The sequence below is a fragment of the Bombina bombina genome, chromosome 2 (assembly GCF_027579735.1).
Source record: "Bombina bombina isolate aBomBom1 chromosome 2, aBomBom1.pri, whole genome shotgun sequence".
NCBI lineage: Eukaryota > Metazoa > Chordata > Amphibia > Anura > Bombinatoridae > Bombina > Bombina bombina.
This window is the reverse complement of record NC_069500.1, coordinates 361878035-361892890: the sequence shown is the minus strand read 5'-3', so window position 1 is coordinate 361892890 and position 14856 is coordinate 361878035. Positions and strand designations below refer to the sequence as shown.

The 14856-nt window shown below is 39.3% G+C and overlaps 1 protein-coding gene across 1 annotated transcript in view; it reads right to left on the bottom strand.

Moving 5' to 3' along the window:
- Positions 1-11914, bottom strand: part of CCDC62 (coiled-coil domain containing 62) — a gene marked incomplete at its 5' end in the record, with an annotated part of 328381 nt that extends 316467 nt beyond the window's left edge. The window contains one exon of the mRNA XM_053699771.1: positions 11821-11914. Coding sequence (XP_053555746.1) covers positions 11821-11914 — 94 coding nt within the window. The remainder of the gene's footprint in view (positions 1-11820) is intronic.
- Between the last annotated feature and the right edge of the window lie 2942 nt (positions 11915-14856).

Sequence of the window (14856 nt, the reverse complement as noted above, 5' to 3'; positions counted from 1 at the left end):
AGGGGTCATCCACACCTATGATAGATGACGAGGGACCAGCTTACATGCTTTAAGGAGAGGACCATAACATCCCATAAAAATTGTCTCTTCGGCCAACACTAAGCGATATCTCGCATTCCGCCTCAGAGAAAAAAAATTTGAGGAAGCAAAGAGACCTTGTTCCAGCAGATCCCTGCGACAAGGTAACCTTCATTTGAGGCGAACCATTAAATCGTGCACCCCGATCTATGCGGCCCCAGCGGAGTAATCAGTATCACTGATTTCGATCCCTGCTAGATTCGAGCCACCACTCAAGGAAAAAGTGATATGGCGGAAAAAGAAAATTGAAGAGAACCTCCAAGGCACCATTAATGTAGCCATTAGCTCCACCTGAGGATCCCTGAACCACGACCCATAATGGATAAACTGGAAGAAAGACGGGACGTCCTGAGATTCTCAATCGGCGTCCCCTTCTAGTTACAATTCAGATAAAAAGGAATTTCTCTAAATAACATCCGTCCCAAATGATCACCCCCGGAGAGAGGGTCGCTGACAGCGAACAGCAGTGGGCCTCTGCCCACTACCAAACCTGTGATACTACCCTCAATGCTAGGGAGTCTCTCAGAAGCCAGTAAAAGTAAGACCAACTAGAATCCCTACACTGGGGGCGAACCCAGTAGACTAAACCCTCAGAGCAGAAAAAAATTCAAGTCAAAACCGCCCCGGGAGATTTAAGAAAGATGTCCCACAGGACAGGGAGATCTTGACAAGGACACTGGAAAGCTATTCTCTCAACCAGTAGTCCAGGTAAATCTGCAAAAACAGATTCAAAACAGCTCCACTCCCCTGCCTCAGCACACACCAAACCTCGGCTGGGATGAGACTTGGCAAAAGGAATGATGTCCAATATCGACCCCATGACAAGTCATCACTCCTCCAACATAGGGCTAACGATGGCCTGAAGGAGGTCTGGAGGATACGAACTGAAGAAGCTAACCCCAAAGAAAAGTCTACCTGGCTAAATTAGCATCCAGGAATCCACCCTGGCGCCTACATCCGAGAAAACCTGGGCTAGATCTATCTCTGAGAATCGAGGAAGACAGATGAAAACCCTAAGTCTTCTATCAGACGAGACAATGGTAATTAAACTAGAATCATCAAGACAAAGGAATCTACCATTAGATCTGGATTCTGGTCACTGCCAGAATCAGTAGCGAGACTAGAAACCAAAGTACTGGAAGTGCCGGTCCTTAGGAGCCAGAAAGTACCCAAAGGAGGAATGAAAAGGAATGATATCCTTCCTCAACAGTGATTCCTCCCGTACAAAAGGTAGAGTGTACCTTATAGTCTCCCTCAGGAACAAGGAGACCTGATAAGCTTTGCTTAAAGGGACATTATACACTCATTTTTTCTTTGCATAAATGTTTTGTAGATGATCTATTATATAGCCCATAAAGTTTTTTTTAAAAAATAAATGTTATGCTTTGCTTATTTTTAAATAACATTGCTCTGATTTTCAGACTCCTAACCAAGCCCCAAAGTTTTATGTGAATACCGTCAGCTACCTTCTCCAGCTTGCTCCTGTTTGTGTAAAGGGTCTTTTCATATGCAAAAGAAGGGGGAGGGGGGGAGTGTCTTATTTGCCACTTGCAGTGGTTTTTCCAGCTACCTTTTCAACAGAGCCAAACTGACAGCTTCTAAGTAAGTTTTTAAACAGTTTTATACTGGATTTTTATATCAGTATCTGTGCATCTTATTCTTTATAGTACTGTCTATTACATGCAGTTATATGAAAATAAGTGTATACTGTCCCTTTAAGTACTATATGACCCAAATAGGACAGGAGTTCTCTCCCTCTATTGGACCACTAAACAACAGCGGTTTGAACAGTATCCCAAACCTCACACTGCGATAGGCACCAGGACAATGAAAAGCACCTGCACCCCTTGAAAAGGCTTCCCTCTCTCTGTCGGAAAGACAGGTTCAAGAGAAAGAAAACTGCCCTGAAAGGCTGGATTTGAAGCCTAGCTCTGACCTCTAGGACCCATGGATCCTATACGATCCTGGTGTCAAGCACCTGAAAAAAAAGGCTACTGTCAGTCCCCAACATGATCCAAGATAGGGCCTGAAACAGGTCCCTCCTGTCATCTAGGTTAGATGGGCCTGCTCTGCCTGGACCTATTCCAGGACTGAGTCGGTTCCAAAAACCACCTAGATAGCTCAGGTAATCAAAACGGTAAAAAACACAGAATTAACTCTTTCTTCCAAGCAGAAGGAAAAAGTAGACTTAAAAGTCATATCTGTCAGAGCGACTCAAGGTCTAAACAGAAAAAAAAACCTGAAGCCTAAGCTTAGGGGCTAGAAGTCTGCGAATAATCTAGATAAGGAATTATAAGCTCCAATGGCTTAATTATTTCTCGAAAGTATTGAGGGAACCATCAACTCTAATCGAAATAGAGATGCTTCAACAGGAAGTCTCCAGAAAATGGGACAACCTAAGTTGTCAATACATAAATATCCCGTATGACTAAACATCTTACTAAAAAGAGTTTCAGCAATAACCAAGAATAAACTATCCTTAAACGGAATAGGAAAGGCAATAGGCAAGCGCACAAAAAACTGAGAGCCAAGTAGGAATGTGCAACGACACAACCCCCCTATAGAGCCCAGAACTGGGATTCTAGAGAAAAAAGAAATAGATGAAAAGGAATAGGATCTTCATCCTTCTTCACCCGTCTTAATCAAATTCGTTATCCGATTTAGAGATACGAGATTCAACTAGCAGATCAGTACTAGGAATCTCCAATATCGCCAAAACTTCTCTCAAAAGCAAACGCAGGCGTGCCACTCTAAATCTAAAGGCAAAATCCTCCTCTGCAGGAGGAATAGAAGCAGCAGGCTCCAACCCAGGAGGTCCGTCCTCTGAAGTCTCAGAGAGAACCGCGTCCCCAGATGACTGATCGGATACAACTGTCAATTTACACAATGCTCCCTGGGTAGGTATGCTTGGATTAACCCCTTTGGTTGTGCGTAAGCAGTACGAGGCCAAAACCTCTAAGGCTGCAGACATGGCCATACGGAACTACACAGTAACGTCTAGTGGAAAAAGGCCCTCTCCAGGCGGAAGATTAGCAGTACCAGGGGAAGCTGCATGTGTAGGATCAGATGACTCTAGGGGACACACCTCACGGAACGAAGTTTCCTCATAAGCGGAAAGCTCAGTGGTATCTAGCATCTCAACATTGGTTGATGAAAACACCCTGTTGCGGCATACGGAACATAATTGAGAGGGCTGGACTACCCGGGCCTCCTCACAATATACACAGGTATCGAATTCTGTCGTAGAGGGAACCACCTGTAAAAAAAAAAAAATCAGAATTCTCCATAACTAGGTAACCCTATTTAATCAGAGAAAAAACAGGCACCTTATACCACAAATGGCTGGGGCACTAACCCACCTCCTATGACCCAGACAGTATAGCGAAAACTCGCTCCTCTCCGTATTCACTCAGTCAGGAATAGGAAATGTAAACCGTGACCACTCCCAGTCACACGGTGCGCCATACAGGACTGCCCCTGCTAAAGGAAAAGCATGCCAAGCTTAATAAAACTGTGCAACTCTCAAGCAAAAAGGCAACCTGTACGTTCCGTATCAGCCTATGAGCCCAATAAACATTTCACACACATAAAGCAGCAGAAATCACATAAACAAATATTATTAACCCTTGATTCCATAAAGATAAAGGAGTCCCCACTGTGACCATGTCTTCTAGCATTAACATGTGTAAAAAAATGAAACGATCTTACCAGAATCTAAGCCGTAGAACAGAAACACGGTCCTTCAAGTGTGACAGACTGTAGCATCGCTTCCGACATGGACTTGAGTGATGAAAAGCAGGCAGCAAAACTCGTCAACGCTGATTGCTTAGGAGCTGTTAATACGAGTCTGGATGGGTTCGCAGAAAGACTATCCCTGCATCTCCAGACTCTAACTTTCATCAATGCTCTCACTGAGAGGCTGATAAGACTACTTAAAACTTCAGTCCCATATTGAAGGGTAGATAGCCTTCCTAAGGAACTACTCTGAAATCTTCTTACACTTCTCTGCCAACCTCCTGTGACGAAAGGCAAAGAATGACTGGGGGATGAGGGAAGTGGGGGAGGTATTTAAGCCTTTGGCTGGGGTGTCTTTGCCTCCTCCTGGTGGCCAGGTTCTGTATTTCCCACAAGTAATGAATGCAGCTGTGGACTCTCCCTATATTAAGGAAAGCAGTGGCTTATACCTAATAGAAATCATTAATATATGTATTCATCATTTTAAATGGAATTTAATTTTTATTTATTTTTTTAAAATAAATTTGTGCAGTGTCCATTACTTCCTGTCGCAGCCCTACGCGGAGGCTGGGTCCTCTGCAGGAAGGCATAGCCTAATACAATAAAACATGAGCTGTTTTAGTTAGTATTAAGGGAATACTAGATAAACAGGGCGTCAGATTTGTTCATGCTCAGAACAGGCAGAATGCAACCTAAGTTACCAAAATGTCTGCTCCCTTATCCAGCTGCAGGCAGTACTGGCTACAGTGAGAATTTCTAAATGCTCATTTTGCAAGAAAACAAGTAAGTTATTTTTACACAATCTGTTTTATTTTATGTTTACTTTGATTAAACATATTTGTTTTTACGAAAGGAGCACTGTTTAAAATCCCTTAAAATTCTGATACTAGGAATTATGTTCAGCATCATCTTGAAAGTTAATAGTTTCTATTAAAAAAAAAAAAAAAAAAGAGATAAAAAAGCACAGGTTCTAAAGCAAAAATGCTCCTAAAAACACTTTGGTACAATGTTTATCCACAATGACCGGACTGTCCTTGATTTTGATGACATCCATGTGCATCAAACTCTAAGGACCCTATTCTCTAAAGCTCTTCTCCGTTAATATTATCTAGAATGATCCTACAGCACTGAGAGGCCCTCACAGGGTTCTAGAAAGGCAAAATTTGCTATATCTTTGTAAGGGGAGTTCTCTACAAGCATATAACAATATAGCACTACACAACATGAACGTTTTTGTTGCATTTACAATTTGTGCTTTATATTTTTATTTATTTATCAGTTTTATTACATTTAAAATGCATGTGTATTTTGTATAAAGCAATGTATTTAGTACTGTGGTTTGTTTAAATTATTATTGTACTTTTAATATTTCTGTGAAAAATTAGCAAATTAGGCTCATACTTTGCATATATTTTACAATTAGCATTGCACTTTGTATCATTTCTATGTGAAATAAAACTCGCATTTCCAGAAAGTGGGCTGTACAGGGGCATTCTTGGGGTGAGACTTAAAGGGACATGAAATCCAAAAATTTTCTTCCATGATTTAGATAGAGAATACAATTTTAAACAACTTTCCAATTAACTTCTATTACTTAATTTGCTTCCTTCTCTTGTTATCCTTTGCTGAAAGGTTTATCTAGGCAAGCTCAGGAGCAGCAGAGAACCTAGGTTCTAGCTGTTGTTTGGTGGCTGCATATATATATATATATATATATATATATATATATATATCGATTGCGATTGGCTCATCGATGTGTTCAGATAGAAACAATTAGTGCATTGCTGCTCCTTCAATAACAGATACCAAGGGAATGAAACAAATTAGAAAATAGAAGTAAATTAGAAACTTGTTTAAAATTGTATCCTCTATCTCATGAAATACAATTTTGGGGTTTCATGTCCCTTTAAGTTCTCTCACAGACATCACATTATTCTATAAGCATTTTACAACTGCAGGTCTCACTCATTTATATATGCTGGTGAAATCGTTTAATAATAATAATAATAAAACATGTATTTAACTGACAGAAACGTAAAGTATACTAAATGCAAACACAAATTAAAGGGACATGAAACCCAATTTTTTTTTGCATAAAAACATAATTTATGTAAGAACTTACCTGATAAATTAATTTCTTTCATATTAACAAGAGTCCATGAGCTAGTGACGTATGGGATATACATTCCTACCAGGAGGGGCAAAGTTTCCCAAACCTTAAAATGCCTATAAATACACCCCTCACCACACCCACAAATCAGTTTAACGAATAGCCAAGAAGTGGGGTGATAAGAAAAAAAGTGCGAAGCATATAAAATAAGGAATTGGAATAATTGTGCTTTATACAAAAAAATCATAACCACCACAAAAAAAGGGTGGGCCTCATGGACTCTTGTTAATATGAAAGAAATGAATTTATCAGGTAAGTTCTTACATAAATTATGTTTTCTTTCATGTAATTAACAAGAGTCCATGAGCTAGTGACGTATGGGATAATGACTACCCAAGATGTGGATCTTTCCACACAAGAGTCACTAGAGAGGGAGGGATAAAATAAAGACAGCCAATTCCTGCTGAAAATAATCCACACCCAAAATAAAGTTTAACAAAAAACATAAGCAGAAGATTCAAACTGAAACCGCTGCCTGAAGAACTTTTCTACCAAAAACTGCTTCAGAAGAAGAAAACACATCAAAATGGTAGAATTTAGTAAAAGTATGCAAAGAGGACCAAGTTGCTGCTTTGCAGATCTGGTCAACCGAAGCTTCATTCCGAAACGCCCAGGAAGTAGATACTGACCTAGTAGAATGAGCTGTAATTCTCTGAGGCGGAATTTTACCCGACTCAACATAGGCAAGATGAATTAAAGATTTCAACTAAGATGCCAAAGAAATGGCAGAAGCTTTCTGGCCTTTCCTAGAACCGGAAAAGATAACAAATAGACTAGAAGTCTTACGGAAAGATTTCGTAGCTTCAACATAATATTTCAAAGCTCTAACAACATCCAAAGAATGCAATGATTTCTCCTTAGAATTCTTAGGATTAGGACATAATGAAGGAACCACAATTTCTCTACTAATGTTGTTGGAATTCACAACTTTAGGTAAAAAATTCAAAAGAAGTTCGCAACACCGCCTTATCCTGATGAAAAATCAGAAAAGGAGACTCACACGAAAGAGCAGATAATTCAGAAACTCTTCTAGCAGAAGAGATGGCCAAAAGGAACAAAACTTTCCAAGAAAGTAATTTAATGTCCAATGAATGCATAGGTTCAAACGGTGGGAGCTTGAAGAGCTCCCAGAACCAAATTCAAACTCCAAGGAGGAGAAATTGACTTAATGACAGGTTTTATACGAACCAAAGCTTGTACAAAACAATGAATATCAGGAAGAATAGCAATCTTTCTGTGAAAAAGAACAGAAAGAGCGGAGATTTGTCCTTTCAAAGAACTTGCGGACAAACCCTTATCTAAACCATCCTGAAGAAACTGTAAAATTCTCGGTATTCTAAAAGAATGCCAAGAAAAATGATGAGAAAGACACCAAGAAATATAAGTCTTCCAGACTCTATAATATATCTCTCGAGATACAGATTTACGAGCCTGTAACATAGTATTAATCACGGAGTCAGAGAAACCTCTATGACCAAGAATCAAGCGTTCAATCTCCATACCTTTAAATTTAAGGATTTCAGATCCGGATGGAAAAAAGGACCTTGAGACAGAAGGTCTGGTCTTAACGGAAGAGTCCATGGTTGGCAAGATGCCATCCGGACAAGATCCGCATACCAAAACCTGTGAGGCCATGCCGGAGCTATTAGCAGAACAAACGAGCATTCCCTCAGAATCTTGGAGATTACTCTTGGAAGAAGAACTAGAGGCGGAAAGATATAGGCAGGATGATACTTCCAAGGAAGTGATAATGCATCCACTGCCTCCGCCTGAGGATCCCGGGATCTGGACAGATACCTGGGAAGTTTCTTGTTTAGATGAGAGGCCATCAGATCTATCTCTGGGAGCCCCCCACATTTGAACAATCTGAAGAAATACCTCTGGGTGAAGAGACCATTCGCCCCGGATGCAACGTTTGGCGACTGAGATAATCCGCTTCCCAATTGTCTACACCTGGGATATGAACCGCAGAGATTAGACAGGAGCTGGATTCTGCCCAAACCAAAATTCGAGATACTTCTTTCATAGCCAGAGGACTGTGAGTCCCTCCTGATGATTGATGTATGCCACAGTTGTGACATTGTCTGTCTGAAAACAAATGAACGATTCTCTCTTCAGAAGAGGCCAAAACTGAAGAGCTCTGAAAACTGCACGGAGTTCCAAGATATTGATCGGTAATCTCACCTCCTGAGATTCCCAAACTCCTTGTGCCGTCAGAGATCCCCACACAGCTCCCCCAACCTGTGAGACTTGCATCTGTTGAAATTACAGTCCAGGTCGGAAGAACAAAAGAAGCCCCCTGAATTAAACGAAGGTGATCTGTCCACCACGTTAGAGAGTGCCGAACAATCGGTTTTAAAGATATTAATTGATATATCTTCGTGTAATCCCTGCACCATTGGTTCAGCATACAGAGCTGAAGAGGTCGCATGTGAAAACGAGCAAAGGGGATCGCGTCCGATGCAGCAGTCATAAGACCTAGAATTTCCATGCATAAGGCTACCGAAGGGAATGATTCAGACTGAAGGTTTCGACAGGCTGTAATCAATTTTAGACGTCTCTTGTCTGTTAAAGACAGAGTCATGGACACTGAATCTATCTGGAAACCCAGAAAGGTTACCCTTGTTTGAGGAATCAAAGAACTTTTTGGTAAATTGATCCTCCAACCATGATCTTGAAGAAACAACACAAGTCGATTCGTATGAGACTCTGCTAAATGTAAAGACTGAGCAAGTACCAAGATATCGTCCAAATAAGGAAAGACCACAATACCCTGTTCTCTGATTACAGACAGAAGGGCACCGAGAATCTTTGTGAAAATTCTTGGAGCTGTAGCAAGGCCAAACGGTAGAGCCACAAATTGGTAATGCTTGTCTAGAAAAGAGAATCTCAGGAACTGATAATTTTCTGGATGAATCGGAATATGCAGATATGCATCCTGTAAATCTATTGTGGACATATAATTCCCTTGCTGAACAAAAGGCAATATAGTCCTTACAGTTACCATCTTGAACGTTGGTATCCTTACATAACGATTCAATAATTTTAGATCCAGAACTGGTCTGAAGGAATTCTCCTTCTTTGGTACAATGAAGAGATTTGAATAAAACCCCCATCCCCTGTTCCGGAACTGGAACTGGCATAATTACTCCAGCCAACTCTAGATCTGAAACACAATTCAGAAATGCTTGAGCTTTCACTGGATTTACTGGGACATGGGAAAGAAAAAATCTCTTTGCAGGAGGTCTCATCTTGAAACCAATTCTGTACCCTTCTGAAACAATGTTCTGAATCCAAAGATTGTGAACAGAATTGATCCAAATTTCTTTGAAAAAACGTAACCTGCCCCCTACCAGCTGAACTGGAATGAGGGCCGTACCTTCATGTGAACTTAGAAGCAGGCTTTGCCTTTCTAGCAGGCTTGGATTTATTCCAGACTGGAGATGGTTTCCAAACTGAAACTGCTCCTGAGGACGAAGGATCAGGCTTTTGTTCTTTGTTGAAACGAAAGGAACGAAAACGATTGTTAGCCCTGTTTTTACCTTTAGACTTTTTATCCTGTGGTAAAAAAGTTCCTTTCCCACCAGTAACAGTTGAAATAATAGAATCCAACTGAGAACCAAATAATTTGTTTCCCTGGAAAGAAATGGAAAGTAGAGTTGATTTAGAAGCCATATCAGCATTCCAGGTCTTAAGCCATAAAGCTCTTCTGGCTAAGATAGCCAGAGACATAAACCTAACATCAACTCTAATAATATCAAAAATGGCCATCACAGATGAAATTATTAGCATGCTGGAGAAGAATAATAATATCATGAGAATCACGATTTGTTACTTGTTGCGCTAGAGTTTCCAACCAAAAAGTTGAAGCTGCAGCAACATCAGCCAATGATATAGCAGGTCTAAGAAGATTACCTGAACATAGATAAGCTTTTCTTAGAAAAGATTCAATTTTTCTATCTAAAGGATCCTTAAACGAGGTACCATCTGACGTAGGAATGGTAGTACGTTTAGCAAGGGTAGAAATAGCCCCATCAACTTTAGGGATTTTGTCCCAAAATTCTAACCTGTCAGGCGGAACAGGATATAATTGCTTAAAACGTTTAGAAGGAGTAAATGAATTACCCAATTTATCCCATTCCTTAGAAATTACTGCAGAAATAGCATTAGGAACAGGAAAGACTTCTGGAATAACCGCAGGAGCTTTAAAAACCTTATCCAAACGTATAGAATTAGTATCAAGAGGACTAGAATCCTCTATTTCTAAAGCAATTAGTACTTCTTTAAGTAAAGAGCGAATAAATTCCATCTTAAATAAATATGAAGATTTATCAGCATCAATCTCTGAGATAGAATCCTCTGAACCAGAAGAGTCCAAAGAATCAGAATGCTGGTGTTCATTTAAAAATTCATCTGTAGAGAGAGAAGATTTAAAAGACTTTTTACGTTTACTAGAAGGAGAAATAACAGACAAAGCCTTCTTTATGGATTCAGAAACAAAATCTCTTATGTTATCAGGAACATTCTGCACCTTAGATGTTGAGGGAACTGCAACAGGCAATGGTACCATCACTAAAGGAAATATTATCTGCTTTAACAAGTTTGTCATGACAATTATTACAAACAACAGCTGGATGAATAGCTACCAAAAGTTTACAGCAGATACACTTAGCTTTGGTAGATCCAGCAGGCAGTGGTTTTCCTGTAGTATCTTCTGGCTCAGATGCAACGTGAGACATCTTGCAATATGTAAGAGAAAAAACAACATATAAAGCAAAATAGATCAAATTCCTTATAAGACAGTTTCAGGAATGGGAAAAAAATGCCAAACATCAAGCTTCTAGCAACCAGAAGCAAATGAAAAATGAGACTGAAATAATGTGAGACAAAAGCGACGCCCATATTTTTTGGCGCCAAAAATGACGCCACATCCGGAACGCCGACATTTTTGGCGCAAAATAACGTCAAAAATGACGCAACTTCCGGCGACACGTATGACGCCGGAAACGGAAAAGAATTTTTGCGCCAAAAAAGTCGCGCCAAGAATGACGCAATAAAATGAAGCATTTTCAGCCCCCGCGAGCCTAACAGCCCACAGGGAAATTTTTTGAGGTAAGAAAAAATATGATAATTGAAAGCATAATCCCAAATATGAAACTGACTGTCTGGAAATAAGGAAAGTTGAACATTCTGAGTCAAGGCAAATAAATGTTTGAATACATATATTTAGAACTTTATAAATAAAGTGCCCACCCATAGCTTAGAGTGTCACAGAAAATAAGACTTACTTACCCCAGGACACTCATCTACATGTTTGTAGAAAGCCAAACCAGTACTGAAACGAGAATCAGTAGAGGAAATGGTAAATATAAGAGTATATCGTCGATCTGAAAAGGGAGGTAAGAGATGAATCTCTACGACCGATAACAGAGAACCTTATGAAATAGATCCCATAGAAGGAGATCACTGCATTCAATAGGCAATACTCTCTTCACATCCCTCTGACATTCACTGCACGCTGAGAGGAAAACCGGGCTCCAACTTGCTGCGGAGCGCATATCAACGTAGAATCTAGCACAAACTTACTTCACCACCTCCCTTGGAGGCAAAGTTTGTAAAACTGATTTGTGGGTGTGGTGAGGGGTGTATTTATAGGCATTTTAAGGTTTGGGAAACTTTGCCCCTCCTGGTAGGAATGTATATCCCATACGTCACTAGCTCATGGACTCTTGTTAATTACATGAAAGAAATATGTCAGAACAGGCAACACAAATGACTTACTTTTTCACTATAAGTATTCCATTCAGTATAAATGGCTCTAATTATTGTCCACTTACTTTCCAGCCTATTGCACTTTTGCTCCAAAGTAAGAACCCTCTGTCGATCATCCTCCCCAGGAAAGCAGCTGTCTCTGATGCCACGGCCACCATATCATTTAAGCTCCCTTGTCTCTGTCCTTCAGCTCTGTAATTAGCATCTGCAGCTCTTTCCTCTGCTTCTGAATGGTAGAATTTTCCAGGTCTACACCAAGAACCTTTAAAAAATATTCAGTGGGTCTTACAATCTACATGGACTAGAGATGTGCATATGTGATGTGGATTTGCACAGATCTTAGTGTGTCGCACTTTCACAATAAGAAATCTGGCTCTGAAAATAAACGAATCCCACGAGTTGCCACCTTCTTCCGCATTCAGCAGTGATTGAAACTGCCGAATGCACATGTCTAATGGAGACCATCTGACAACTATAGGCATTACAGAACATTATTGAACATTTGATGATTACTGGGAAGTTATAACCGTTATAAGATAATAAACAATCTTGTTTTAAAATCACATGAAACCCCAAATTTTTTCTTTTAGGATTCAGATAGACTATACATTTTTAAACAACTTTCCAATTTACTTCTGTTATCAATTCTGCTTCTTTCTCTTGGTATATTTTATAGAAGAAGCAGCAATGCACTCCTGGGAGCTAGCTGAAAACATCTGTAAGCCAATGAAAAAGGGCATACAAGTTCATCCACCAATCAGCAGCTAGACATGCTGTTCAACAAAAGATACCAAGAGAATGAAGCACAATAGATAATCAAAGTGAATTAGAAAGTTGTGTAAAATTGTATGCACCATCTCAATCATGAAAGAAAACATTTGAGTTTCATGTCCCTTTAACATCAACAGAGTAAAGGAACAAATTAAATTACCCATAAAAGGGTTAATTATGCATAGTGAAAAATGTTATGTACTTTCACTATTTATTTATGCCTGTAATTTAACTTTGGAAACTGCAGTTTTTCCACTGTACACAAACATGCTGGAGTTAATTTCATGGAATTCAGAGCCACGATCAGTCTACACGCTGCACAGTAGTTGCTATGATGCATGCATAAAAATGACTTTACAGTCCCTTTAACCCCAAAAGCTACATTGTATTGGAATCATAAATACATATATCATTGCCTTTATTTGCGGTACCTTTGGTGAAGATGTTAGTGAAAAGTGTGAGTTCATAAGAATTATTGGGTCAGTACTTCTGGCAGACAACTGGGGAGCAGTAGGATCTAGACATAAAAAAAGGAGAGAAAAAAACAAATATATCAGTTATTACAATTGTCTAATTTTAGTCTTCTTATATGAATCTGTACCATTTGCATTTGTGGAATATCATTATGACAGAAAACTAGCAAATTAACAGTTTAAGTCAGTGGTTTATCTGGATCCCAGTTACTAGATGGAAATAAATTCTACCACTGAGATCACACAAGAAATTAACTAATTAGTATCCCAAAACTCATGCTTATATTTAGCACTTAAAGGAACAATCAGCAAAATGTACCAAGCTGCAGGCAGACAAGTACCCAAGCAGAGAATCTGTCTACCTGTAATTGCCACTTGTGATGCAGCATCACTAGGTGAAATGTAAAATTGCACTAGCGCTCTCTTGTGCAATATCGCCCCCCTGGTCTTGCACAACAGGCAGGGTCTACTCAGTCACCATTAACAATATAGTTAGGGGTGATTTAGGTGGCATATAGGATTAAAAAAAAAACAAGAACTGCTTCCTTAAAATGGGCCGTGCTCCCTCTCTCACCCCTCAATGGAAGATTGATTTCTGCTGCTACCTCTTGTTTACCTTGTTTTTCAATAGTTATTATTTAATGGGCACAGCACCCAGCTGATTTTACTGACCACCATGAAATATTTTTCAATGTTTTTGCACATATCATTGAATCAATTTATGTTAAATTAAATAATTAATTTGAGCTTTGGATATCTCAAAGGGTCAGTAAAAACCTTGTAAATAAAGGGACATGAAAACATAATTTATGTAAGAACTTACCTGATAAATTCATTTCTTTCATATTAGCAAGAGTCCATGAGCTAGTGACGTATGGGATATACATTCCTACCAGGAGGGGCAAAGTTTCCCAAACCTCAAAATGCCTACAAATACATCCCTCACCACACCCACAAATCAGTTTAACGAATAGCCAAGAAGTGGGGTGATAAGAAAAAAGTGCGAAAGCATATAAAATAAGGAATTGAAAAAATTGTGCTTTATACAAAAAAATCATAACCACCACAAAAAAGGGCGGGCCTCATGGACTCTTGCTAATATGAAAGAAATGAATTTATCAGGTAAGTTCTTACATAAATTATGTTTTCTTTCATGTAATTAGCAAGAGTCCATGAGCTAGTGACGTATGGGATAATGACTACCCCAAGATGTGGATCTTTCCACGCAAGAGTCACTAGAGAGGGAGGGATAAAACATAATTTATGTAAGAACTTACCTGATAAATTCATTTCTTTCATATTAGCAAGAGTCTATGAGCTAGTGACGTATGGGATATACATTCCTACCAGGAGGGGCAAAGTTTCCCAAACCTCAAAATGCCTATAAAAACACCCCTCACCACACCCACAATTCAGTTTAACAAATAGCCAAGAAGTGGGGTGATAAAAAAGTGCAAAAGCATATAAAACAAGGAATTGGAATAATTGTGCTTTATACAAAAATCATGACCACCACCAAAAAAAGGGCGGGCCTCATGGACTCTTGCTAATATGAAAGAAATGAATTATCAGGTAAGTTCTTACATAAATTATGTTTTCTTTCATGTAATTAGCAAGAGTCCATGAGCTAGTGACGTATGGGATAATGATTACCCAAGATGTGGATCTTTCCACACAAGAGTCACTAGAGAGGGAGGGATAAAATAAAGACAGCCAATTCCTGCTGAAAATAATCCACACCCAAAATAAAGTTTAATGAAAAACATAAGCAGAAGATTCAAACTGAAACCGCTGCCTGAAGTAACTTTTCTACCAAAAACTGCTTCAGAAGAAGAAAATACATCAAAATGGTAGAAT